The sequence below is a fragment of the Cervus elaphus genome, chromosome 14, assembly GCF_910594005.1.
Source record: "Cervus elaphus chromosome 14, mCerEla1.1, whole genome shotgun sequence".
NCBI classification, from domain to species: Eukaryota; Metazoa; Chordata; class Mammalia; order Artiodactyla; family Cervidae; genus Cervus; species Cervus elaphus.
In genome coordinates, this window is record NC_057828.1 from 52,449,634 (window position 1) to 52,476,171 (window position 26,538).

Sequence of the window (26,538 nt, forward strand, 5' to 3'; positions counted from 1 at the left end):
GCAACTAAGCCCATGAGCCACAACGAACCTGGGCTCTGTGATGAGAACTCTCACAATGAGAAGCCCTCGCAGAGCAACTAGAGAGTAGCCACTACTGACCGCAACTAGAAAGCCCCTGCACAGCAATGAAGACCCAGCACAGCCAAAAATAAATTTAAAATATAAAAATTAGAAATAAAATAAAAATGAACATGACAATAAACTGGAGGAAATCTCCAGAAAGTGACACCAAGAGACAGAGAGGCCGACATCCAGCCAGAAAGCTCTCCAGGTCACCAGAGAGCAGTGGACCAACATCTGGGACATGCCACCAGGCACCCCAAAAGGGGCAGGCACCAGCACCAGGCCTGCGTAGCCACCTGTCGGATGCTGGGCCCAGGAGGAAGAGGCAGGGCACACACCAGGTCCAGCACCTCGGCCTCCGAGAGGGGACAGCACCGACAAGGGAGCAGGAAACAGTGACTGACCAACCCAGACACACGACAGACAGACAGGAAGTGATGTAAGGATGTGGAAAACAGAGCAGACAGGAAGTGAGGTCAGAATGCAGGACCTAGAGCAGACAGGTCAGAACCAAGGGACCTGCCAGGATGGAGGACGCAGAGCAGACAGGAAGTGAGGCCAGAACGTGGGACCTGTCAGCATGCAGGACCTAGAGCAGACAGGAAGTGAGATCAGAACTGTCCATCAGCTCAGGGTAAACAGTCCCACAGTCACAGTGGTCAGCATGAAGGGTCGATTTATCCAGACCTGAGACACACAGGCTTGGGCAGGCCTGGAGGTGACTGAGAAACATGGAGTCAACAGAGGATAAGCTGTGAACCACAGGAAGCCCCTGCCCAATGCCAAGTGGGGAAGACACAACGGGGACACTGAGTTTGGGCCTTCTGCCCTTTAGCTGTAAGAGGACACCTGTGTAATGGTAAAAATAAATATCAAACCCTCAAACCCCAGGCAGATGAAGAAATGATGTCCGTGTGCCTGGGGAGTGGGGGTACAAGCCTACACCTCCTACCACTTGATAAAGTGGGCCTTACCGGGCTAAAGGTCCCACCTGTGCCCCACAGGGGGAAGGGCATCTGGAGGAAGAAGAGCCGCCATGGCCGTGCCCACCCAGGACATCACGATCCCACCTGCAAAGGCTGAGTCACAGCCAGAGTCGGCTGGCCTAGACCCTGGGGACATCAGAAGCAAACAGAAGGTCCTAACTCTGCTCCCGCCCAGAGGCCACAGTGACGAGCAGGAGCGCACACAAGGGCTGTCTGACAGCCAGAGGGTGCACGTCAGCATGTCCAGACTGAGCACCACGTAAACCAAAATGGACAGCAGCCGACAAGGTTCCTGACCTTTCGGTCTGGCCGTTCCTGGGAGGAGGCAGTTCCACTGCAGGGTGACTCAAGGGACAGAGCAACGAGACAGATAGCAGTGGTCCTTGCAAGGGGTTCTTGCACCCTGGTGTTTCCCCGATGGGCAGGAGAGCCTGGGTCAGCCCTTCCATCAGTGCCAAAACTGGAAACAAGTCCATCACGGCTGGATGGTGCTTCATCTAAGGGTAGAGGGGTCGGCAAGAGGCCGGCCAGCACTCCAAGCAGGTGCACCTCGCAGAGTAACAGCCCAGTCAACACAGTGGGCCCTCCCGACTCTACAGAATCAGCATCTAGAGATGGACGAGCAGCTCCCACGTGTCTCAGAAAGTCTCGGAGACACAGAGAAGTTCCCCTGGACCCACCAAGGAACATGCCTGGGGTGCCTGAAACACCGTACCACAGTTCAGGACAGCTCCTGGCCACAGGCACTCAGACCTGCAGGACTGCAGCCCAAAGGCTGCTCACACGGCCCTCGACCTCCCCTGCCACTGTCGGGGTCCTCCAGGGCGCAGGGACATCTGGTACCTCCAGCCCTTCTCTTGACTGCAGGGGCGGGAGGCAGAGGGGATCCAGTGAGCACAGTCCACAGTCCCCTCCCATGGCAAGGGCTAGGCGGCACCGCCAAGGTGGCAGGCATGCTGGGTGTACATTGGGCCTGGGGTGGCTCCCCATCAGAGCAGGCCTCGCAGGGGATGAGTAGGGCAGGTGTGAGGCATCCAGAAGGCAGCACCGCCCTGCAGCAGTCCCCGGGGGTCCACTTCAGCCCACAACAGACAGGGGCCACCAGCGCCACGCCTGGCCAAGGCCTTGGCTGACGGGTCGCCCCCACCCCTCTGTACCCCTCACGCCACCGGGCAGCTGTGAGGCTTCTTCCCACGGCCACATATCCTCCAGCTTCCGAATGAAGGTCCCTCAGCTCCACGTGAGCCACACAGAACCTGATGCCCAGGCAAGGTGGGGGCAAGGCCCTGGACTAATGGCTCTGGGGCCTCAGGCGACAGAAAGCGCCACAGGGAGGCCCTGCTCTTCCCGCTGCTCACACACGCCGCCCCCCACCCCCATGGGCCCTGCAAGCGGCAGGCAGGCCAGGCCTGCACATGGCACCCAGCTGGAAGCACAGCCAGAGCCAGCTCCTCCTCATCCCCAAGGGGCCTGTCTCAGCCTCCGCCTCACTCCCAGGCTTGGAGTATGTGCTCACTTACTGACAAATGCATGATCCCATGGACAGAGGAGCCTGGCGGGCTATAGCCCATGGGGTCACAGAGAGTCGACACAACTGAGCGACTACATACATGCATGCTGGGAACAAGTCCTCGTGAATAAAAGCAAGGCCCCTGGTGGAGGCGGCAGCCTTGGTTACCAGGCACGTGTGCAGGAAGGTTTGAGAGAATTTGGCTTCACAGGCTGTCTCCTCGAAGGGCCCTTCTAAAGACAGACCCACACACACAATGTCCCCCTCCCCTCCCTGGAGGCCTGGACACAGGGATACACACAGGGTATGTGGAAAACAAGCACACATGCTGCTTTGGAAGCCTCGCTGGGGAGGACCTGAGGCCCCCAGCCCCACGAGGCCCATGCTCACTGACCGTGGGGGGTGGTGGTGGTGCTGGCGGAGTGCTTGTCTGCAAATCTGGACGGATGAGGCTGTGACTCATGGTGCACAGTACCCCACAGATTGGCCAACGCAGCTGTAATCACATTAGATCCTAAACATTCATTCCAATCAGGCCATCCTTATGTCCCTGTGAGGCTCAGTATTTAGAACCTTCTGCCGATAGCTAGACCCACAGGTACTCCTGGCAGAGCCTGGCACTGGCCCAACACTGGCCTCACCAAGGAACCAGCCTCAAGCTGGGAGGGGCTGTGGGGACACGGGCTCGGTCCTCTCTGGAGGGCCATGGACTATATGGGAAGACTGGAGGGCAAGGTGGCCATGGCCCAGTGTGTCTTCAAGGTCTGTCTTCTCTTAGGTGTCTGTCCTTGCATTCAGGCTCTCGCATCACTGTGGTCAGCAGCTGACAGAGACAGAAGCTCTCAGCAAGTACAGAGCACTGGAGCCTTCAAGGACTCCACCCACGCTCCCTGGGAGGCTGTGTCCCAGCACAGGGCCCAGAACTTGGGGTCACCTTCCCAGCCACAGAGGCCTTGGGCCACCTGTTGGGATCGTGACCCCCAACACCCCGCCCCCCCATGACCCAGAGGACCTTCAGACCATCAGGTCACACCAAAGGCAGGACCTCATCCCAGAACAGTGACTACTGCTCTCAAGACACTTGTATTCAAAGCTCTGGTTTTCCTAGTAGTCTTGTATGGATGTGACAGCTGGACCATAAAGAAGGCTAAGCACCAAGAACTGATGCTTTCAAATTGTGGTGCTGGGGAAGATTGAGAGTCTCATGGGCAGCAAGGAGATCAAACCAGTCAATCCTAAAGGAAATCAACCCTGAATATTCATTGGAAGGACTCATGTTGAAGCTTCAATACTTTGGTCACTTGATGTGAACAGCTGACTCATTGAAAAAGACCCTGATGTTTGAAAAGACTGAAGGCAGAAGGAGAAGGGGTGACAGAGGATGAGACGGTTAGACGGCATCACTGACTCAATGGACACAAGTCTGAGTAAACTCCAGGAGATAGTGAAAGGCAAGGAAGCCTGGCATGCTGCAGTCCTTGGAGTCACAAAGAGTCAGACACAATTTAGTGACTGAACAACATCATCTTTCTTATTAGGGCTGCTAAAATGAATCAACCCTTATTATTATTTTTTTAACTTTACAGAGCTTTCAGAGATTTGAGGTAGAATATTCCTTTTTAAAATGGAAAAAGCGACAGTTTTCAATCCTCTCCATTTCACCTCAAACTGAAGTAACAGGCATCTGGAGGGTGTGCAGCCCACCAGGAGCCCTCCCCTCCTGACCCCATGTGTCACACAGGAACCTGGGAGCACCCCAGGCAGGAAGAGGGTGAGTGATCCCAGGTCAGGGCACATCCAGAGTGGAGTGAACAGAGGCACAGACATAGCCTCTGGGCTATCTGGCAACAGATATAGCCCATGGGAGGCCCAGGACAGAAATCAGGGGAAGTGGCTCAGGTCTCATCCATGACCCACAAGACTCGGAAAATGGCCCAACTTTTCACGGGCAGTGAGACCCTCTACTGTCAGCAGCCACCGACTGCTGCCCCACCGTGACACAACCCTGAGACTGGAACCCACCCACCCCCTGGGGACTCCTGCTAGGGGGTAGGTGTGACCACATTAAGGGGCTGCATCTGTGTCTAAACCCCCAGTGACCAGCTGCCTTACAGTCAGGAGGGGATGGGCCACATGCTGCAGGGAGGTGTGGGGGCGTCGGGCAGGTGTCGGGGGTCAGAGAAAAGCCATTGGGAGACACTGAGTCCCTAGCAGGTGGCCCAAAGAGGATGACTGAGGCATCAAATAATGGCAGGAATGACCGCAGCACTGTCTGGGGCTAATCTGGTGATACCAACCAGCCAGAGGAGGAGGGAGGGGAGGAGGAAGGGGGAGGGGAGAGGAGGGGTGGGGGGAGGGGAGGCGGGAGAGGAGCAGCAGGCCAGCCACCTATTGCCGGTCGGGCAGCATCCTGGAGGGACAGCCAACCCACCAGGAGAAAGTTCACGGGGACCAGACACTGCCAGGGTCTAAAGTCTGCCCACAGATTATTTATTAACCACAGAGGGAAGAAGCAGACTCACCCACGAGTGTGAGCGAAGCTGCCGTCTCCAAGGGGAGGTGGGCTCGCTCCCAGCCTGCCACCGACACCAGCCAGGAGACACACGAGGCACGTGCCCACAGGACAGCCCCTCGCCCTCAGGACCACAGGTGGGGGGATCCCAGCAGACAGGCTCAGACAGAGACACCGGATCGCAAGGCCCATCCTAGTGGGTCCTGGGCAGAAGCAAACTGGACGGGAGGGCTAAGTGGGCGAGAAGCATGACGGTGCTGCAGCCGGGCCCCCACGGTCACATACCAAGGACCACAGCGTCGGACACTCTCCCTCCAATGCAGCAGGACGATGGCAGTGAACCCTCGGGAACCTGCCTCAAAGCTTCACTGCAGGTTTGAAAATTTCTTATAATAAAAAAGCCCCAGGGACTTCCCTGGTGATCCAGTGGGTAAGATTCTGTGCTCCCAGTGCAGGGGACCCGGGTTCGATCCCTCATCAGGGATAGATCCCACACACCACAGCTAAAAGATCTTGAGTGCCACAACAAAGACTCGGCGCAGCCAAGTACACAACAAATTAAAAAATAAAAAGCCCTGAACCAAGGAGAGGCGGCAGATTCACCAACAGGTGACTGTCTGCTCCTCTGTCTGCAGGGGCATGGGAGCTGTCCGCAGGGGCGTGGACACCCCCTGGCATGAGGACACAAGAACATGTGCCAAGAAGGGACAGCGGCACTCTGGGGACGCCCAGCTTGGGCAGGGCAATGACATCTTGCAACATGTAACCCACGCTGAGTGGTTTTTCTAAATCGGACCCAAAAGCATCAGAAATGGAACAATAGCATGAAAAAACCTCTCAAAATTCCAAGTTTTCCTGAACAGTAACAAACCCTAGTTTGAAAAACAGATCTCCAATTCTGTTCAACTCTCTGCAAGGGTGATGCATAATCCAGCATGTGAGGACCTGTAGCGACAAGGAGCAGGTGGATGGGACCCTCCCCTCGCCAACCCCCAGCCAAGACCCTGGACCCTGGGCGCTGCCCCTGGGCTCCTCCCTCCTGAGGCTCTGCCCCAAGAGCAGGAAGGGAACGAGTGAGCCTCCTAAGAGGGTTCTCAACACACTGCCTTGTTTCTGCTTTCCAGAAAACCTCATCTTTCTGGGTAAGAACGGCTCTGGGATCAGTGCTGCTCCACTGAGACCAAGGCTGTGGATGAAGCGCTGACCGCTGTTGGCTGTTTACCCAAGTCCCCACGTGAAGAGTTACCCCCAGTCTTCCCATCTTCCCATCTGAAAACCCGAACCACCTGCCCTGCTCTGACAGGATGCAGGTCCTCCCTCCGTCCAGGGGGCCATCTGGAGGCTGCACCTGACAGAGAAGGGACTCCCTCAGCCTGTCAGCAAGCACCATGCTGCAGTGGACACCTGAGTCCGCACTCACACGCCTGGCTGCATACAGAGCCCAGGGGACCCAGGACGGGCAGCTCCCAGCATTTCAACAGGACCCCAACACGGGCCAAACGCACCAGCACCCGCCTCATCTGGGGCCCGGCATGGAAGTCGGCCGAGACTCTACGAGTCCATCAGGGCAGCCAGCGTGGGCACACTGACCACGCACCACACAGGCCCAGGCTACCCGGAGCTGCTGCTGGCACAGGGAGCCTGGCTGCCCGGCTCCGCTCAGAGCACCTGCTGGCGCCCATCCGCTGGCCTGCTTGGCTGCAAGGAGGCCACTGTGCCAGCCTGCAGATGCCCACACGTGGGCCCAGCCGGGCTCCTGGGATGGCCTGTCCGGCCTGCTGCCTCCTGTCAAATGCCCCGGCTTAGGAAGGGAGAGACAGGGCCGGGCACAGTGCTAGGCCTTCGTAATGACCAATGAGAGGAAGCACCCCACTCCCCCACCCACTTTACAGACGGGGACACCAGGGCCCAGGGAATTGACGAAGCCTCTAATACAAGTGAGAAGTTGGCTGAGCCAGGATCTGGCCCCAGGAATCAAGTGGGCTCTATCTGGTTTTTTCACAAAAAAAAAAAAAAAAAATAAAGCCAATGTTTTCTCTTTTTTCTTTTTGTTTTTGCCACACTACGTGTCTTGAAGCATCTTAGTTCACCTGACCAGGGATCAAACCCATGCCCTTGGCAGTGAAAAGGCTACATCCTATCCACTAGACCGCCAGGGAATTCCCAGCAATCAAGTTTAAGGATCCCTGCCCCTACCCAATGTTGCCTCTCTAGACTTCTAGAAACTTGGACTTCACCAGATACCAAAAAATTATACTTGCTAACATCTGCACAGAGAAAATGGGATAAGAAAGAGGTTAAAATTAGATCCAAAGACAGTGCTTTCTGCTCACTGTGGGCAGCAGGTGGGGCAGAGGGGGGCCCTCCCACCCCAAGCGGTTTCCAACTCCTCTTTCTTTCTTCAGCCAGAGCACAAAGAGCCACCCTCACTGAGGTCCCCACGGGCCCTGCCCAGGTTCCCACCACCAGGCCTTCCTTTTGAATCCAACCAGTGGCGTCACCCCCACCCAGCAGGCAGACCTGGCAGTATTTGCAAAACAAAAATCGAGGACCCTCCTTTCAAGAGCTACGAGGCAGGGCGCCCTCACACCCCAGACGCTCATCAATATTCAACAGCTAAGACAAAGTGGACACAGAAGCAGAGGGTCACTTCTCCCGGCCCCTGGCCTTCGGGTCCACGCCCACTCCTGCTCCTGCAAGAGGCCAAGATGGGGGCGTCTGGAAACCAAACATCTGGGTTGGTTCAGAGGCCGCTCAACTGCTCTGGCAGTGCAGGCACAGCCCAGCCTGGCCAGGGCCACCAGTCAGGGCCCAGAGCAGCCTGATCTGCCTGGACAACCTGTGTCTCCCGGGCCACCTGTCACTGTGGCCTCCTGAAACCAACGGAGACAAACTAGTGGAAATCATGGTTGGATGCTGGGCTGGACCCAAAGCCCATGAGAGGGGCGCACGCACCAGTCATTCAGGAAACTATGTCCAAGGCGGAGGGAGAACGCCAAGTGGCCGGCGGTCCTAGGCGTGGGCTCCTGGCTGTCCCGGAGCCAGAGGGAAAGTCCACATCCAGCCGACAGGCTCTCCTGCCCAGAACTGCCCTCAAGCTATCCAGGACACAGGTGGGTGTCCCCCTGCTCTGGGCCCAACATGCAACCCCCATGTGGTGACAAGATTAAAAGGCAGAGACTCCGGTCTCTGCAAGGGGGAAAGCACGACTTCTGGTCTCAGTGTGGGGAAAAGCATGAGAAGACTGCCGCTTCCTCTCTGAAGAACTTTCTCGAGAAACAGGGGCAGGACATAGGCTCCAGAGAGAACAGTCTCACGTCAAGCTCACTGGCCACCCCTCAGAGGCCAGCGTACTCACACAACCAACAAGCCCATGACAAGATGCTCAACATCACTGATCATCAGGGGACACAAATCAACAGCACAGCAAGACAGCCTCCCACCCATCAGGACAAATACTGTCAAAACCAGAAACCAGTGCTGGCGAGGACATGGGGAATCTGGGACTCAGGGGCACCACTGCCGAGGAAGGCAGGACAGAGGTTCCTCAAGGAGCAGACACAGAACTACCGTGCGACCCGGCAATTCCACCTGTGAGGATGTGCCCAGCAGAACTGAGAGCAGGGACTTGCCCCATGCACAGCAACCGAAACACAGAAGCAACCCAGGTGCCCGTCCTCAGATGACGGACAAACAGAATGTGGTCCATCCATGCAACAGAACAGGATCCAGCCTTAAACAGGGAGGCGGTCCTGACACTGACACCGGCTCCAACGTGGACAGACCTCAGGACACGACGCAGAGTGAAACAAACCAGATCTAAGAGGAGACATCCTATGCGATTCCACTTCTCTGAGGTCCCTGGAGGAGTCAGAGTCACAGAGACACAAAGTAGGAGGGTGGGGGCGGAGCTTCAGTTTGGGAAGAGGAGAAAGTCCTGGAGATGATGGTGGGCATGGCCGCCCAACAACGATAATGTGCCCGACGCCACTGAGCTATGCACTTAAAAAAAGGAGGAGGGTGGATTTTATGGTAAGTGTCATTTTACCACAATAAAGAACACCACACACAAGGAAAATTAGAGGAAAAAAAAATACTAAAAATAATAAAATGTCCCACTCCTTTAAGAAAAAATGGATCAATGAGATATTTCCCTTTAACAAGGCTATTCTGAATGACAGTGAGTAAGGCTGTGAGGATGGAGGAAGATAGGCAGGCACCTGATGCTGTTAAGAGGGAGAATCTTGGCAACAAAATCAAGAATCCATGAAGATGACCTGCCTCTCTGGGTCAGAGTCTCCCAAGGGAATACCCAGAGAAGTACAGGCACCCTGTGTGTGAGCAACCAAATGGAACAAACAAAAATGCGACCAACAAGGTCAGGAGCTCCCTCTGAGCTGCCAAATCTCCTATGAGAGCCTCAGCTCAAGTCTTGGGCATTAGAGGAGATGTGCCCGCGGTGACCACTGACCTGAGGCCCCTCGGGACACAGGTCCCACCCTCCCTGCAGAAAACAATTGAGCGTGACCTCTGACCCAGACACACATGCACACGCCTGCAGCAAGGATGCACCACAGTCCCATCCATAGGCACCCGCACGGGAGGCCCAACACCCATCACACAAGAGCAGGGACCAGCCCCAGCTACGAGGTGGAGGTGAGGGCCACACACGCGCTGGACACAGGTCCACACAGGGACGTTCAGGATGGTGGAGTCAGGGGTGGGGGGCGCTGGAAGCTGGTGGAAAGTGTACTTGACCTTCCGCACTGCTGCCCTGAGGCTCCTGGGAGGAGTCCACATTAAGACACTCTCTGAAGACTCTAGCATAATAACAACAACACAGCCCAGTCCCTGGATGTGAAAGACATTCCAGGACCCTCAACACCACAGACTGCTCACCAAAGTGCTCCGTGGCTGCCCACAGGCACAGCCGTGCACATGACACATGTGTACACAGGGGCGTGGATGAGGGAGGCCTGCAGAGCCATGTCTGAGATGTGCGATCTGAATACAGGCTGGGGACCCGCAGGCATTCAGACACTGTTGTCAACTCTGCCAGACACGCTAACAGCCCCAAGGTAATGATTTCCCACGATCCTGTATCTGTTAGACGGATACTGAAACACTCACGTGTGAAATGATGCTTGGGGTCTGCTTTAGCGAGAAGGCATTAGAGGAAATGAGTGAGATGAAAGCAGGTGTGGAACCAGGAACGTGTCTGCATGAACCACTTCCCCACTCGCGGGCACCTGAATCTGCCCTCACACCACCACCCACTGTTAAGTCCACACACATGCTGGCCCTTTGGGGGTTGGGTGCTCACTGTTGGGCAGGAACCTGGACTGGGATCACCCTTTGGGCCCACTCTGCTCACCCCTCAAAGCTTAAGCAAGCAAAGGCAGAGGCCCAGGTGGCTCGGAGCTCCACAGCTCTCCCTCGAGCCCCTCAGAAGGCCTGCGCCCCATCCCTCCCCAACTCACAGCCGCCTGCTCTGCAGGGTCCCGGCCAGGGCCCCTGTCACATTGACTGCTGAGAGAAATCACAAAGTAGTTCGAGAAAACACTTAAAATCCTAACTGCATATGTGAAACACCCAGAGCTCAGATAATAAAACCTGGGAGGGGCACTAAAAACCACAGAAGACCCCTGGATGACTTGAGACTACCTCAACAACAGCAATAAGAAAATTAGAGCAGATCCTCCCCAAAGGGGAGAAGAGTCCAACACGAATCCGAATCCAACAAACAAGCACACATCTCCTCTCCCTCAGTAGAAACTGGACACCAGGCTGGGTGGGCTGCATCATCAGAAGAATGGAGTGGGGGTGGGGGGTACACGGCAGCAGGAGTGGGTCCTCCTTCCTGGAGGTGGGGAAGGAGCAAGATTGGGAATTTGGGAATTCCAGGTCCTCAGCAGCAAGGGACCAGGGCTCTCAGGGCGGGACTTTGGGACCGGGCCACACAGTGCACGTGTGCCACTCACGGTGCTGGGCAGGGGCTGCAGCCTCAGTCCTCTGCGGTCCCACGGTACACTGCCCAGCCCCAGCTCCACTGCAGGCAGCCAGACCCCAGCTGGGAGGAGGGTCCCAGGTCCACCACCCAGGAGCCCAGGACCCCTCGGCCACTCAGAACACAGTTTAACTATCGGAGCCCCGCATGGAGTCAGCCCAGGGCCTACCTTGTTTTCACAGATTAAGGAGCTTTGTAAATGCAGACAAGACCCACTAGGGTCAGGCAAGCTGGGCGACACTTATTACATACAAGGATGTTAAAAAAAAAAATCACAGTTTTGATAGTTCTGCAAAAAAAAACTTAGCAAATTTACAACAAAACTGTCAAGTAATTAAGGCTAGGCACTTCACACATGAACTTAAACTGCTAATTAAAATCCCCTCGCTTAATTGACTACATTTGCATATCATTCAACATGGGAGTATAATTTTTTTAATGGTTTGGGCAACTTGGTTCTAACACCAGGAAGTGGGAGGCGGCAGGTGGGGGGAGCCAGCAGCCTCTGCACGTCCAGCCTGCCCTCCCTGTACGTGCAGAGGCTGCACCCCAGGGACCACGCCAGACCCAGGGTCCCCACACCAAGTGGAGGGAGAGGCAAGGCCAGCAGAGACTCCTCCCTGCCTTGACCTGGAGGTGGGGGCTGGGCAGGAGCTTCCAGAACCACCCGTGGACACGCGCCCCTGCCCCACCTCCTCCAGGGACTCAGAGAACACCTGAGACACTTGCCCCACTGGGGGCAACAGTCAGACCCAGACAACCACAGCAGCTGGGCTGGGAGGCGCAGGGGAGGCCAGCCAGGCCCCAAGGCTCTCTGTGAAGACTCTGCAGCTCTCTGTCCATGGCCAGACCCACAGGTCCCTGCAAGAGAAGCCCCAGCCCCGCGCAGGGCGAGGGGGTGCCCAGGACCAAGGGCCCCTCTTGTTCCAACAGTTGAAGGGCAGCAAGAGGAGACCATCAGGCAAACAGGAGGCATCCACGGGGGCGGGCGGGAGGAACCATGACAGCCATAAGAGAACCACCAGCACCATGGGGACCACAGTGACCCCAGTCAGCAAGCAGGTCAGGCTCTGAAGGCAGCTCACGTGGACCGGAGGACCACAGCACGGCGCGTGGATGCCACACCCACCCACCAGGCCTGAACCACAAACCAGTGCCGTGGGGTCACGACAGAGCCAAGGTGACAGACGTGCACAGAGAAAGCTGGCCACACACAGGCCCAGTCACAGCCCCCACCACCCTCCAGGCCAGCAGGGCCGCCAGGCTCCCCGGGGCTCAGGGCCCACGTGGCTGTCACTGGCGAGCGCCACACATGGGGGGGCTCTGGTATTGGGGGTTGTGTACTGCACACAAACCTGGACCCTCAGCCCTCCTGGGACACTATGCGGCCCAGGAGATGCACCAGGTGAGAGTGGGGTGCAGAGAAGGCTCAGGTTCCAGCCAGGTCCTCAGACACCAATCACACCGCCTGGCTCCTGTGAAGACGTGGCCAACAGCTCCTGGGGCAGAGGGAGGTGAGCGGAGGCACACAGGGCCACCCAGTGGGTGACCCCCACCTGCAGTCCCGAAGCCCAGCCCCATTCCTCACTGCCAGCCCTGTCCCAGGGGTCCAGACCCTCCCCATCACGTGATGGTCACCTCCACTCGGCAACACCCCTCACAGGGGCTCAGGGGTTGAGTGAGGTCTCACGGGTGCCCGGGGCCCTCAGACCCCCTCCGCTCCAACCACCCGCAGTCCTGTCAACCCTGAGGCCCAGTGGCTCCAGCTTCCCTCCCCCACAGCCACAAAGCCCCCTCACCACCCGTCACCGCGTTTTCTGTGACAAGCAGCATGGTAGCCCCTGAGAAGCCTGTTTTCAACAAGAGACATTCCTTACAGAGTGGCCAACCAACTCCAAGCGGAAGCCACATCGGGGCCTGTCCAGGTGGAGCCCTCTCTGAACCCCCAGCAGCCCTGAGGCCCCACAGGACGGCTCCGTGCACTCCAGGGAAAGCGCTCGCTCCTTCCGTTTCTAGCCAGCGAGCGCCGAGCTGCCAATAAACCTTGACATTAGTGATTTCATGTCTCCGTGAGTCATTTGACAAGTATTTATTCCGGGCCCGGAACTGGGGGCCCACACGAAGCCAACAACACAACCACAAACACACAACCCCCAGGTCGGCCGCAAAAAGGTCTCCCCGGAGAGCCCAGACCGCGGGGCAGGCCCGACCGCTGCGGGCTGTGCGGCCACAGAGCCACGCCGAGACTTCCTGAATTATTATCTGTAGCTGCAAAATCAAGAAGTCGCAGCGTTCTTTGAGTCTTTCTAAGTGAAAAACGTAAAATCAGAGGAGACTCAAACGCCATAAACCCGACAGCATCCCGGCTGCTCCCGGGCCACCAGAGAAGCTGGCCCTGCACGCACAGAGGTGGGTCACAGTGCGGGCTCCTCCGCCCGTCCTGGGACCCTGCAGGGCCTGAGCCACGCTGGCCACACTGTGGACACACAGCCTGAGTCCCCACCCGCCCCACTCCACTCACATGGACACACAGACACCAGTCACAGCTCTAACCCGACACCAACAGGAACCCGCCTCAGACCCCACTGTGACAGCTTCACACTCCCAGAAATGACTTCCCATCCCTACTTGGGGCTCTGACAAGCCCCTGCTAACCCACGGACACGTGTAGCCAGGAGCTCCCACTCGTGACCTCGGCGCCCAACCTCCCCCGAACACGCCCCATCCCCTGTGACGGGTAGCCGGAGGGAAGGAAGGAAGCAAGCAAGCAAGCAGGGCCCTAGGAAGAGTGGAGGCTTCTCCCTCTCCCGCAGCTCTCACAGATCTTAAGGAAATAATTCAGCCTCTGTATTTTGACTCAAAACAAAGAAACTTTTTAAAAACATTTCAGTTGAAACTTGCATAATTCTTCCAGTGGAGAAATCCTCCCCAGCTTTCGCAATCCTTAGAAAGAGACACATTATTGCTGCTTGTGTAACAGTCTCTGGGCCACAGAGAGTCCGGCCGCCGGCCACCAACACCTCCCGCCAGACGGCCAGGGTGCAGGGCCCGGAAGCACCACCTCCCCCAGGCCCTCCCGGCGCCCGGCGGTCACCTCCCCAGACTTCCTCGTGGGCCTCGCTTGGCATCTCAGACAGACAGTACTCGGACGGGCTGTGAGCAAGGTTGGGAGCCAATGGCTCTACTCTCAAAGCCCTGCATTGGTCGAGGGTCCCCAGACAGGCAGCAGGGACAGAGGCAAGGGCCACTCAGGGAACTTGCTGCCCCCGGCAACCCGACAGCCCCGCCCAGTTACAAAGAGAAGTGCTGGAAACTAGCAGGATGGCTGAAGACGGGCTGATGGGCTGACAGTCTCGACCTGGAGGACCACCTCAACGTGGCCCTGCTCACCACACACAGATGAGGGCACTCAGCCGGCCCCCCACACCCTCCCTCACTCACACTCAGCTGACCAGAGGCTGCTGTATCCCGTTTGATGAGTCCCGGGCCTTCGCTCTGGGGCCTTCACTGAGAACCAGGCCAACTTGCGGATTCCATTCTCCTGCACGCGGGGCTGGGCCCATCCAGGAGCCTGGCTGCAGAGCACCAACAGCACCCCACCTTCTCAGCAAAGCGTCAGGAGCCAGGAAATCACAATGGGGCCCACAAAAACCTCGAGCAAAGCCAGTGGACGAAGAACAGCCAAGCCTCTACACCTGTGCCCAGACTGAGGGCATCTGTGAGCCTAGCCCCACGATAAAGAGGTGGTCCTAGGAAAGGCAGGCTGGCCAAAGTCCCTTCCAGCCCAATGGACATTCTTGACACCATCTCTCCCATAGCCACTTGAGCTTGACCATACAACACGTGCCCCCTTAGCGGAATCCCTATGGCCTATCTCCCTCACCAAAGCCTCAGCTGTTGCCCAGCAGGGACTATGAGAGTCCATGTTCCTCCACGCCGATGGCCTGGCCGTCCCAGGTGACAGGGGAAACCGCTCCACTGCTGGGAGTTCACACAGACTCCACTCTGGACACTCACACAGCATGGGGACCCTCAGTCCACGAGCCCCTGCCAAGCAGGCAGTTCTGTGGAAACACTCCTGCAGGGACTCAGCATTGAAGGACGAGGCCCCATGAACAAACAGCATCCCCGGTCTCCACCCCGGGAAGCAGGACCTTCGGAAAGTGAGCAGTTCCCAACGGCCTGTTTCTCAACCACGCAGGGGCCGGGCCAGTTCCAGCCCAGGGCGGGCAGCCACCCCCACCGCCCACCTGACCCATGAGCAGCCATCCCTCAAAACGAGGGACACATCCCAATGCCCCTTCCATGACTGACAGGTCCAGCTTAGTCCAAGGACCATCAGATGAGGGAACCAAGCAGAAGACAAGGAAAGGGGGCGTGGGAAGGCTGAGACTCCCAACTCACTACTACACGGTCCAGCAGCAAAAACACACATCCTTGCCCACCTACAACATTCATCACCCAAACATGCCCCCAACACACTGCCAACAACTGCTATGCATACTGTCCCTGTTTCAACACGCAGAAACTGAGGTGCATGCTTGCTCAGTCAGGCAGCCAGGGAGGGACAGAGCGAAGACACAGGAGCAGCCCCGAGGACTTCCACGGTCAGACCCGCCCAGCGCAGGGCACCAGGGCCAAGCAGCCCTGACAGCGGCTGGATGACCAGAGGCACATCCTGGGGGCCCCTGTGGTGTGAGGGGCATCACTGAGGAGCACCACCCGCCCCCCCCCCCCCCCACAGCCAGCACGCACAGACACACCACCTTCAAGGGTTTCCAGGCTCAGGCTGGAGCCCTGTCCCGATGCTGGGGCGACCACAGGGACCGCCACCCCGCTGTGCTCAGGCTGTGGGCACAAAAGGGCAGGTGAAGGCAACTGGACCCCAGGAGGCCCCCTTGAGGCCCCCCCAGTGCTGGCGGCAAGAGAGCCAGGTGGCCCCCGCAGCCCTCAGTACCCAGGAGGAACATCAGCTCACTTCATCTCACCACAACCTGAGGCCCCCACAAAGAGCAGTTCCAGCACGTCTCTGCTGCTTTTTGTCCTGGGCCTCAGGAGATCAAAAATATTAAAATGAACTACAGAAAGAAGTGGAGAAATCAAAACATATCCCATGAATAATCTGTCAGGAGTGGGTGGAGCAAACAGAGACCCGCAGCCTGGGGAGGGGGTCTTCCCCTGCAGCTTTTTCCAAAACTCCCCATGAGTTCCCCACCCTGAGGCCGAAATCCCCTTCCCACTCTTGGGGTGGTGTCCCTGGTGCACAGACAGGCTGTGCTGGGGAGACCTGAAAAGGACCACACACCCCAGGACTCCCAAGTGCACGATCACAGAGCCAAAGCCATGGGCAGAGGCCAGAGAACAGGACAACTGAGCTGGGGGCGACAGGAGGGCACAGGAGCCAGCGCGGACAGTGGCACAGCCCAGGCCTGGACGGAGGCCCATGGTACCACCGGCCCAGACCCCACTGTGACGACACGTGGTACTGACACACAGTCTGGAGACCCCAAACTCTCAGGATGATCACATCACCATCAGCATCCCGGGGGAGCCTTCTGAATCAATGAGAGCTCTGAGCAGCGCTGGCGGGGCACAAGAGGAAAGGGCGGCATTGACCATCTGGGGAATCACTAGACACCACAGCTCGCTCTGGACCCCTCTCTGAGGCTGGGGCTCAGGGGGCCGTCTTGCCCACTCGCCTGGCAGTGCCTGGGCCCACAAGCTGAGGCCAGGCCTTCCCTGAGCCTACGGACACTCATGTCCAGAACAGCAAGGCCTTCTGCAAGGGAGCCAAGGCCTGGGCCTGCAGCTGCCACAGCCGACCCCAGGAAGACAACCACAAACACACATGACCCAGATTCGGACACAAACACAGACACACCCTGCAGACAAGACCGTCTCCTGTCCACCCTGCACTAAGTGACCTGCCACAGCCTTTCAACCACAGGCTTATCCAGGCGGCCAGAACCCACCACAATCCTGCACACGGGGTGCCCTCGGGCCACAATGGCTGTCGAGGGGGCAGGCACCCCAAACAGAGAGGCCTCCAGTTCACTGGGAACACCCCTCATGCCACACACGGCCAGCTCCCAGTCTGAAACGAGGGGCCCGATCAGCCTGCTGGGACCTGCCACCGGCACCCTCCCCCACCCACAATGCCCACTCAGACCGTCCCTCCCGCCCAATCCCAGCCCTGGTCTGCAGACAGCTGCCACCTGGGCGCCAGCCGAGCCGAGGGCAGGAAAACCAGCACATCCACGAGCGCACAAGGGCCTCCCGAGCGCAGGCGACAGGCCTGGCTTCCCCTCCCCTCCCCCGCTCCCAGAGACTCTGACACTCCGCTGGAGGGGCGCCCAGAGAAAACCGGGCGGGAACATCTATTCACAGATTCGGAAAAAAAAGTTTGATGCAATAGCTGAATTAATTAGGCCTCCCAAGAATAGCAGAGCCAATGCAGCATTCTGTGTGTGCAATTTAATAAGCCTGGATACTCAAAAGAAAAGTTACAAATACTTGGGGAGGGGGGAGGTGCCATGCAAAGCTGGTGTGGACCCCAGTGAGTGGCCAGGAGCTAGCAGGCTGGATCACATGGATCCACTGTCTGGTGAACAAACAGACCCCACACAGGCGGCCCTCCCCACCTCGCCCTTTGCGTCTCAGAGGAAAGGACAGGAGAAAACGTGCACATCCAAAACAAACCACAGGCCAATGGCTCCCCTAATACTCAGATCCTCAGGCGCCCGCTGACCAGTCCCCGAGCCTGGTGCCAAGTGGCCCTCGCCCCCACACGGGGGACTCTGAGACTCACTCTCTGGCAGGCCAGGCACACACACAGAGCTGGAGTCGCCGAGTCTCGGCCCCCGGCCACCACAGCCCAGACACCTGGCTTCGCTTTGGAGTCTGTCTCCCAAGACTTCAAGGCACAAACAGGCCCTGCCCAGCCAAGTTCCGCCTGCTGGGGACACGGGCAGGCGCCCCTCTGTGTGCCAGCCCGGGAGTGGGAAGGCCAGGGCGGTTCCCTGCCCCCCACTCAACGTCGACATCCCCTGGTCCCCAGGAAGGCCTGGGCTGGAGGCTCCAGACTGGAACTGGGCAGGATCAAACTTCCTGGGACTAAGGGCAGAAGAGGCCTGCCCCTCCTGACCCAGCTGGGCAACAGCTGTGGGCCTCAGGAGGGCTTCACCCCCCAGGCCCGCCCCCCAGGCTCCCAACCAGGCAAGGAGCTAATCCTAGGAGTCAGACCAAAGGACCTTCCTCCCAATACGGATCAGCGTACAGGGACGCCAACATCACCACCAAGTTTCCACAAAACAAAACCTAGCCCTGAAACGTATGGGGGAGGCTGAGCCCCCAAACCAGGAGGGCACCCCGCCCTCTCCAGGCCCCGCTCCCACTCCCCAGGCACAGCTGCCAAGGGACACTCACCCTGGGCACCCGCCGCTTGTACTTGTTGCCATAGTCGAACTTCTCCTTGACGTCGTCCAGACAGCGGCCGAGCCGCGCCTGCTCCTCCTTGCCCGTGTAGTCCTGGCTGAGCAGGATGTAGGCCCGCCAATTGGCCGAGTCGAAGCCCCAGTGGCAGGTCCGGTTTTCCAGGGCCTTGTGCGAATGCACCACGAACTTGTGCGGCGGGTACATGAGGCGGCAGTCGAGGCACTGGATGCAGGCGGCGCTCGGGCTGCTGTAGAGCTCGGGCACCAGCAACCCCTTGCACTTGCCGAAGCACTCGTGGTACACACGCACACTGCGCTCGCTCAGCTCCAGGCCCAGCGCCAGGCTGGCCGCCAGCTCCTTCTTGCAGGGCGGCGGGTAGGCGCCGCCGTACAGCAGCGCGTTGCACAGGCGCTCGGCGTCCGTCTTGGTGATGAGCCCGCACGAGGGCGCCGAGAAGGGCAGGATGCCCATGACTTTGAGGATCTCCAGCTGGTCGGCCGTGCAGCGCGAGCAGTAGATGTGAAGCTCGTCGCACACCGAGTTGATCTGCTGCAGAGAGAAGTCGCGCAGCACGGAGTTGAGGATCTGCGGCAGACACAGCCGCTTCTCGCCGCCCACCACGAAACACGAGATGGTCTCGCCCTCCAGCACGGTCTCGCAGCGCTCCGTGGAGCGGTCGGACGGCATGAAGAAGGGCCCGGGTAGCACGGGCGGCGGCGGCTGGATGGCGGGCAGGTGCAGCACCGGCGGGGGTTCGGCGGCCGCGGGCACCGGCGCCGGCGCCGCGGCCGCGCCCGCCTCCTTGGCGCTCTCCTTCTTGTAGGCCTCCTGCGCCCAGCGCGCCGAGAAGGCAGCCGGGCCGCCCAACGAGCTCATGGAGCTGAGGTGGAACTGCTCCAGCGTCTTCTGCAGCCCCGGGTGCGGTTGGAAGCCGCCGCGGCCGCCGGCCGCCGCCTCCATGGTGCGCTCCGGCTCCCCAGGCCGCTCCCGCTCCCGCGTGCCCGGGCCCCCGCGGCCCCCGCCGCCGCCCCGCGCGCCCCGGCGGCGCCCCCGGCCCCGGCCCCGGCCGCCCCCCGCCGCCGGCTCCCGGCCGATCACGGCCGCGGCCTCGGCCTCGCCCGGGGGCGCGAAGGGGAAGGCGGGCGGGGCGAAGGGGTCCCGCCGCTGGAGCCCGCCGCCGCCGCCCGGGCCCGGCGCCACATCCACGCGCCCCGCGCCGCGCCCGCCGCCGCCCGGGCCCCCCGCGCGCCCCCCGCGCGCCCCCCGGGCCCTAGGCGCGGGGCATGCCCCAGCGCGCGCCGCCAACGCCAACGCCAACGCTCGCGGGCCCGGGGCTCGCGGGGGGCGCGCGGGCAGGTGCCGGCGCCGCGAGGCGCGAATCGCCGCGGCGGCCGAGGCCGAGGGGCCCGGGAGGAGCGGGGGCGCGGGCGCGGGGCCCGCCGGGCCGTCCTCGCGCGGCGCGCCGCCGCCGCCCCGCTCCTCCCACCGCGCGGCGCCCGCCCGGCTCGTCCCGGCGGCGCTGGCCGGCCGCGTTGCGCCCACCGCCGGCCTCCCGGCCCGGCCCGCGCCCACCCCGCCGCCCGCGCCCGGCTCCGCGGCCTGCCCACCCGCCCGCCCGCCCGCGCGCGCGGCTTCCGGGGCGGCGGAGCGCCTGTGGGGCGGCCTCAGACCGCGGCGGCGGCGGCGGCGCGGGGCTCGGCGCACATCCTCCCGGCGGCTCGCTCCAGCTCGGACTGAGCGCCGGGCGCTGAGCTCACGCCGCCGCCCCGCCCCGCGTCCCGCCCCGCCCCGCGCCGCCGCCCCGCCCCGAGCGTCGTCTGGGGCCGCGCGTCGGCCTCAGCCGAGCGCCAGCCAGGAATGCGCCCGCCCCCCCCCCCCCCCCCACGGCCCGGCTCTTCCAGGAACGCGCGCTCCCCCCGCCCGCTCTCGGCACTCCGCCTCACTCGGCCCCGTTCGGGCCCGCCCTCCGGCCGGGGACTCGGATCCGCTCGGCTGATCTCGGGCCTGCCCGGCCGCGACTCGGCTTCGCTCGGCTACGCTCGGCCCCGCCCGTCCGGGACTCAGCCTCGTTCGGCTCCGTTCGGGCCAGCCCGCCGGAAGGTCGCTCGGCGGGGGCGGTGGCTGCGCCCCGGGCCCCCCATCCGGTGGAGGCCGCTTCCTGCGCGGCTGCGAAGGCGCCCGTCCCGCCGCCGTGTCGCCGCCAGAGCCCAGAAACCCACACAGGGCCCCCCACCACAACCGCAAACCAGCTGAGGGGCGGGCGGATGGGGCCTGCGCACCCTCTACCGCACGCCTCCCAGCCCAGCCCCCAGGTTCCCCACGCACGTGACGGGGACGCCAGGCAATATGACCCAAGTCCCACGCAGGACTGGGACACCGAGCCAGAGGATGTGGATTACTACAGGATGGCAACACCCCAGAGACCCCACACAGGAGACAGACACCGTGCAGACTGTTCTGGGGGTCCCCCCGAGCGATGCAGGCGCGACACAGCAACCCCCAAAGGATGACTGGCCGCAGGGCCGACCACCCCAATGACCCTGCACCATGGTCCCCAACACAGACACTTGGTGCGCCCACCGCCACTTCCAGGGCAGGGCTTGCGTCCAGGTTACCGCGAGGCCCAGGCTCCTCAGGACCCTGTCTCCTGCTTGTGCCCCCAGCACGCTGGCCCGACCCTTACCCTACAGCCCCCAGGCCCAAAGAGCCATTTATACATCTGCAGGACACCCAGGGAAGGGCCAGTGTGAGACCACTCTGTCCATCCTTCTGAACCCTGGCTCTATCAAGAGGGATGGACAGACCAGAAAGCTCTGGGTGGGACAAGACAAGGGCCTGAGGTTGGACAGGCTGACCCGGTGGCCCCCCGAGGAAACAGTGTCTAGCAGAGTCCTGGGGACTGCGGACTTGAGATATCTAGAAGACAGTTCTGGTTGTGCTCAACTCAAGGGCAGAGGGACAGTCCAGCCCAGCTAGGCAGTGGTGTCTTTTCTTCCACAGGACCAGGGCAGCCAAGCTGGCCCAGGTATTGGAGGACACATGGGGGGCCCACCCACTTCAGCCTGTGTGACCTTCAGCTTGGCCCTCACTGCTCCTGACTCCCCAGTGGAGGCTGAAACTGACCCCAAACCAGCACTCCTGCCCCGGGGGAGCTGACTGGGTGTCTCTACAGGCATGGACAGGTGTCCAGAGAGGCAGCAAGAATGGGCAGAGACCCCATACCTGTATGGCCACAGAATCTCACGGGGGGACCTTGTGGTTCAGGGTGCATTGCTCCACGTCTGAAGAACTGACAGCTCCCTACCATGGACGTGAACCCTCTCCCACCTACACGTCCACTCTTCACTGCAGTGCTGCCAACACCAGGTTTTCCTATGGCTGCCAACACAGGAAAACTAGGAAAGGGGTCCACACAAAACAAGAGACGTTTTTGCTTTCGCAGACTCCATGGTGCTGGAGAAGATTCTTGTGTGTCTCTTGGACTTCAAGGAAATCAAACCAGTCAATCCTAAAGGAAATCAACCCTGAATACTCATTAGAAGGACTGAAGCTGAAGCTGAAGATCCAATACTTCAGCCACCTGATGCGAAGAACTGACTCACTGGAGAAGACCCTGATGCTGGGAAAGATTGACAGCAGGAGGAGAAGGGTGCATCAGAGGATGAGACAGTTGGATGTCAGCGCCGACTCAATGGACATGAGTTTGAGCACTCTGGGAGATGGTGAAGGAAGACAGGGAAGCCTGGCATGCTGCTGTCCATGGGGTCACAAAGAGTCAGACATGGCTTCACAAGTAAACAACAACATCCAGACCAAAAATTTTCTGTTGTACCTGAGTGTGTTCCTTCTACATGGCTTTGACTCCCATACAATCAGGTGACTTGTAATTGAAAGAAGGTGGTTGGAGGGTTGGACAGGAAGGGTTTTCAGTCAAACAAATGCTCGATTCCTCCTGCTCCTTCAGCCAAGTCAGCATTCTCAGGAGGGCCCAGAGCCTGGGCGCCCCTGGATGGGCAGTGCCTGACTCCCGGGGGTCCCCTCCCCTCTGCCCTCTGGCTTTGCATTGCTCCAGGAAGGGGTCTTAAGAGGGGACCAGGTGGAGGAGCCAACACTTCTGGAGCTTGAGAACCCAGATTGAAGCCAAAGTGACTGCATAGGTGAGGGGGACAGATGAGGGGTGAAGGGCCCTGAGATTCAGGAAAGGGCCTGGACTGGTCTGTAAAACTTCACTGCTTCAGTGGACTTTGAGGTTTCCTTCCTCAAAAGATGTTGGAGTTTCTAGAGCAGCCGAGCCCACCCCAACCACCATGGACCAGGACAGCTGTGCCTGGAGAGTCAGCCCAGTCCTGTCTGCTCCACAAGCCCAGCTGGGGCCCCACCTGCTGACCTTCCTCCCATCAACTTATCACCGCAGCTATCCTGGCCAGTGGCCTACTCCTCCCACTGACCACTGCCACAGGCCACTCACCCCACTGGCAGGTGGAGGGGCCAGGCCACAGGCACAGCCATGTTGGGGGGCAGAGGAGGAACCCAGTGCACCAGGCCACCCAGCTCACTCCCCAGCCCTTGCTGCGCTGATGGGTGTAGGCAGCTGGTCATGCACATGTTCGCTCGAGAGATAAGCACGCACTTGTGGGATGCGTACCCCGATGGGCACGAGCCAAGCTTTGGGACCAGTGGGGAAGGAGGTCAAATCCTGCCCTGGGTGGCATCCGTCTCCTGCAGCCAGGGAGGCCAGGGATGGACAAACCTGCTTGTAAGGGAGCAAAGCCATTCAGGCCCCTCAGAGGCCTCTAGCAGTTGGGTGCTGGCTTCAGAGCTGGCAGTGCCCCAGGACCCAGGAGATGAGCATGCTGGCGATGATGTGGTATCCATTGCCACAGGGAACAGCTCAGAGGCCCAGCTGGGGGAATGGACTGGAAGACTCAGGTCAGCAGGTCCTTACAGAGACGCCCACAGACAGCTTCCCCAGAGGACCAACCCTGCTCTCCTTGGTCCCACCTGCTCCCTACTCCCTGTTCCTTGGGAAGAAAACACCTGGCCTCAGACAAGCACAGACTGCCATTGTCAGGAAAGGGCTAAGATCCTGTTTATTTTTATTTTATTTAGTGGTTTGTTTGTTTGATTTTTGGCTGTGCTGGGTCTTCGTTGCTTAGCCGCAAGCAGGGGCTACCATTCATTGCAGTGCTTGGCTTCTCCTTGTGGTGGCTTCTTTTGTCGCAGACTCTAGGGCGTGGCCCAGTGGTTGTGGTACACAGGCTTTGTTGCTCTGTGGCATGTGGAATCTTCCCGGGCCAGGGACTGAGCCTATGTCCCCTGCTTTGGCAGGCAGATTCTTATCCACTACGCCACTGGGGAAAGTCTCTAAGATACTGTTTTAAAACTTTAAATTTGAAAAAAATATCACGTAAGTAACACAAGTTTAATAAAAACTTAACCCCCTTGTCTTAGCTTGGGTTCCACTTAAGCAGATCCTGAGACAAAGATTTGGGTCCAAACAGTGTGTCTGGGAGATGTTTCCAGGTGAGAGGAAGGTGGGCGGAGGGAAGGCATGTGTGTAACCAGCCTGTCACTTCAGGCTCCTGGAACTGGATTGTGGGGCCCAGAGCCATTCCATGGGGCAGTCCTGATTGAGCTCAGAGCCCAAGGAGGAAAAAGACATCTCCTGGGCAGGCAGCTTGATTACTTATGGGATTGAGCCAATAAGGAAACGAATTATTGGTGACAAGTCAGATGGGAATTTAAAAATGGAAAGGAATAAATAAGTGCATGGCATTGGATTGGACTTATCCATGTGGACCCATGAAACTGTAAAAGTGGATGCATGTTTGTACAGACATCCGTATAACCCCGAGCTCTCCCCAGGGAGAGGCCCTGAGAGGAGAAACACCCCCAACAGCATCAAGCACCCTGAGAAGCTGTGTCTTGGCTTCTAAGTGCCATCCTCCATTAAAAGGAAGCAGGGTCCTTTGGAGAAACAGTTGGTCATAGGGCTTGGGCAGAGAGAGGGAAGACAGAGTCCGAAACATCTTACCGTGTCAGGAAGTAGGAAAATCCAAAGGATAACAGGGACTGGTCAAGAGAGACTGTGTAGCCACTTCAAGAGGACGGGCCCCCACTGGCAAGTCAGAGATGCTCACAATGGTAGGGGATCATAACCACAAAACAAAATAGAAAACCAGAGGGCTGTGCATAACCAATGTATTTAAATATGTATTAAAATAATAATATTTGTAACTTGAAAGTTTGGTGAGAAATGGTCTATTTGCCTTGTTTTACAGTTCTTCCCCACAAGGTTCCCATCATCTGCAAAGGGAAGATGAGTAAGTTCCCAGGGGGGATACTGGCAGGCACTGCCCAAACCCAGTCATCCAAGTGGACACCAGCGATCATCAGATTAATTGTGACCCTGCACCACCTGACTGTGGGGTGGGGGGGTGGTGGGGAGTCACTCCCCTCTATCCTGCCAAAGAGGCATAGCCTGCATCTGACCATGCTGAACCTCCAGCACCCACACAGAAGGACTTTGTACAGAAAGGCGGGCCTGGAACCTTCAAAGCCATCAGGGTCCTGACAGAGAAAGGCCAAAGAATATTCCAGACCGATGAAGAAGAAAGATATAAAGGCTCAGGGCAATGTGTGGACCCTGGCTGGACACAGTGACTGCCAACAATGTTATTAGAGAAGCCTAGAATGTGTCTGAGGAGCATAGGGCAGCAGCCCTGCCCAGGACATGGCACTGCAGGGTGTGATGGAGTCCCATGCCAGCAGTTCACTGTCACATGGCACATGGGGTTTGGGGAGGGTGTGTTCCTGTACAATTCTTGCAACTAACTTCTCTGTTAACCTGAGATTGTTAGAAGACACCCAGTTTATTTCTAAGAATGTCACAGGGAGGAGGCATGGGTTCTCTGTTGGGTCCTATGAGCCTGAGCTGCCCAATGGAGTGGACACCAGCCTAGGGCCACTGAAAGCCCTCCAGTCAGGCAAGGCAGGTGAGACTCCACTAGTGTCTGCTGCAACTCCAGCTGAGATGGCAGATGAGCTGGACCCCTTCCTGGCCCAACATGAACGTGTACTGGAGAACATAGGTCTGCTCTTTAAATGTTCTGTGAAAAGACAGAAGGCAGGCACTCTGCAGGCCTGGAGACAAGGACAGAAGGCAAGACCCATGGTGGAGCAGGGTGGAGACCGAGCAGCCTACCTGGGGCTTGGAGCTGGCCTCATGCCCCCGAGGACAGGGACTTAAGGCCACCATGGGATGCAGCTGAGGCCACAGGCCATTTCTCAAATGGGAGCTGGAACCAGGCTTCCAGCATGACCACACAGGCTCAGAAGGGGCTGTCTGGTTCCTGAACGGGATGTAGAGATTCTTCCCAGCAGCCCAGAGGAGGAGCCCAGAAAGCAACCAGCCCAGAGCAGGACAAGAGAGCAGAGGGTGCCAGGATGTGATGGACTATAGAATGCATTTGACTAGTTCCAAACTGTATGGAGGGCTTTCCAGGTGGCACTAGTGGTAAAGAACCTACCTGCTAATGCAGGACATGTAAGAGACACAGGTCAGGAGGATGCCTTAGAGACGGGCATGGCAGCCCACTTCAGTATTCTTACCTGGAGAATCCCACGGACAGAGGAGCCTGGTGGGCTACAGTCCATGGGGTCGCACAAAGAGCTGGACATGACTGAAGTGACTCAGCAAGCAAGCAACTGTATGGAGGGCCTGCTGGGTGAGGTGGAAAGTATTAGCTCTAGGCACAAGCTCAGCAGTTGAAAAAGAAAGCAAGGCAAATATTAACTCCAGGAAAAACAAAGGGAAAATCTAAGTAGAGTTCACCACTTGGCTTAAGCAGTGGATATATTGACAGAGTTATAATAGTGTAAACAACAACTTAGCGCATTTGGGGGGAGAAAGGAAGAGAAAGTTAGGCAGGGGCAGGTGGTGTTGGATCAGAGCTGCTCCAGTGATGTGTCACAGAGTCCAAAACTTGAAGAAAGGAGCAGCAGGAGCACATAATTCAGAAAAATG

The 26,538-nt window shown here is 58.8% G+C and overlaps 1 protein-coding gene and 1 long non-coding RNA gene across 2 annotated transcripts in view; both read right to left on the reverse strand.

Moving 5' to 3' along the window:
• SKI (SKI proto-oncogene) overlaps nucleotides 1-23,117 on the reverse strand; it is a 56,660-nt gene extending 33,543 nt beyond the window's left edge. The window contains exons 1-3 of the mRNA XM_043922910.1: nucleotides 22,981-23,117; nucleotides 20,472-20,761; nucleotides 18,504-20,329 (exon numbers count right to left, since the gene is read on the reverse strand). Coding sequence (XP_043778845.1) covers nucleotides 18,504-20,329; nucleotides 20,472-20,761; nucleotides 22,981-23,117 — 2,253 coding nt within the window. The remainder of the gene's footprint in view (nucleotides 1-18,503; nucleotides 20,330-20,471; nucleotides 20,762-22,980) is intronic.
• Nucleotides 607-11,638, reverse strand: LOC122707573. The gene is made up of 4 exons (XR_006344846.1): nucleotides 11,627-11,638; nucleotides 8,279-8,283; nucleotides 2,885-2,890; nucleotides 607-2,255 (listed from the first exon to the last, which is right to left on the reverse strand). It is a non-coding gene; the product is annotated as an uncharacterized LOC122707573 (long non-coding RNA).
• Nucleotides 23,118-26,538: the final 3,421 nt, after the last annotated feature.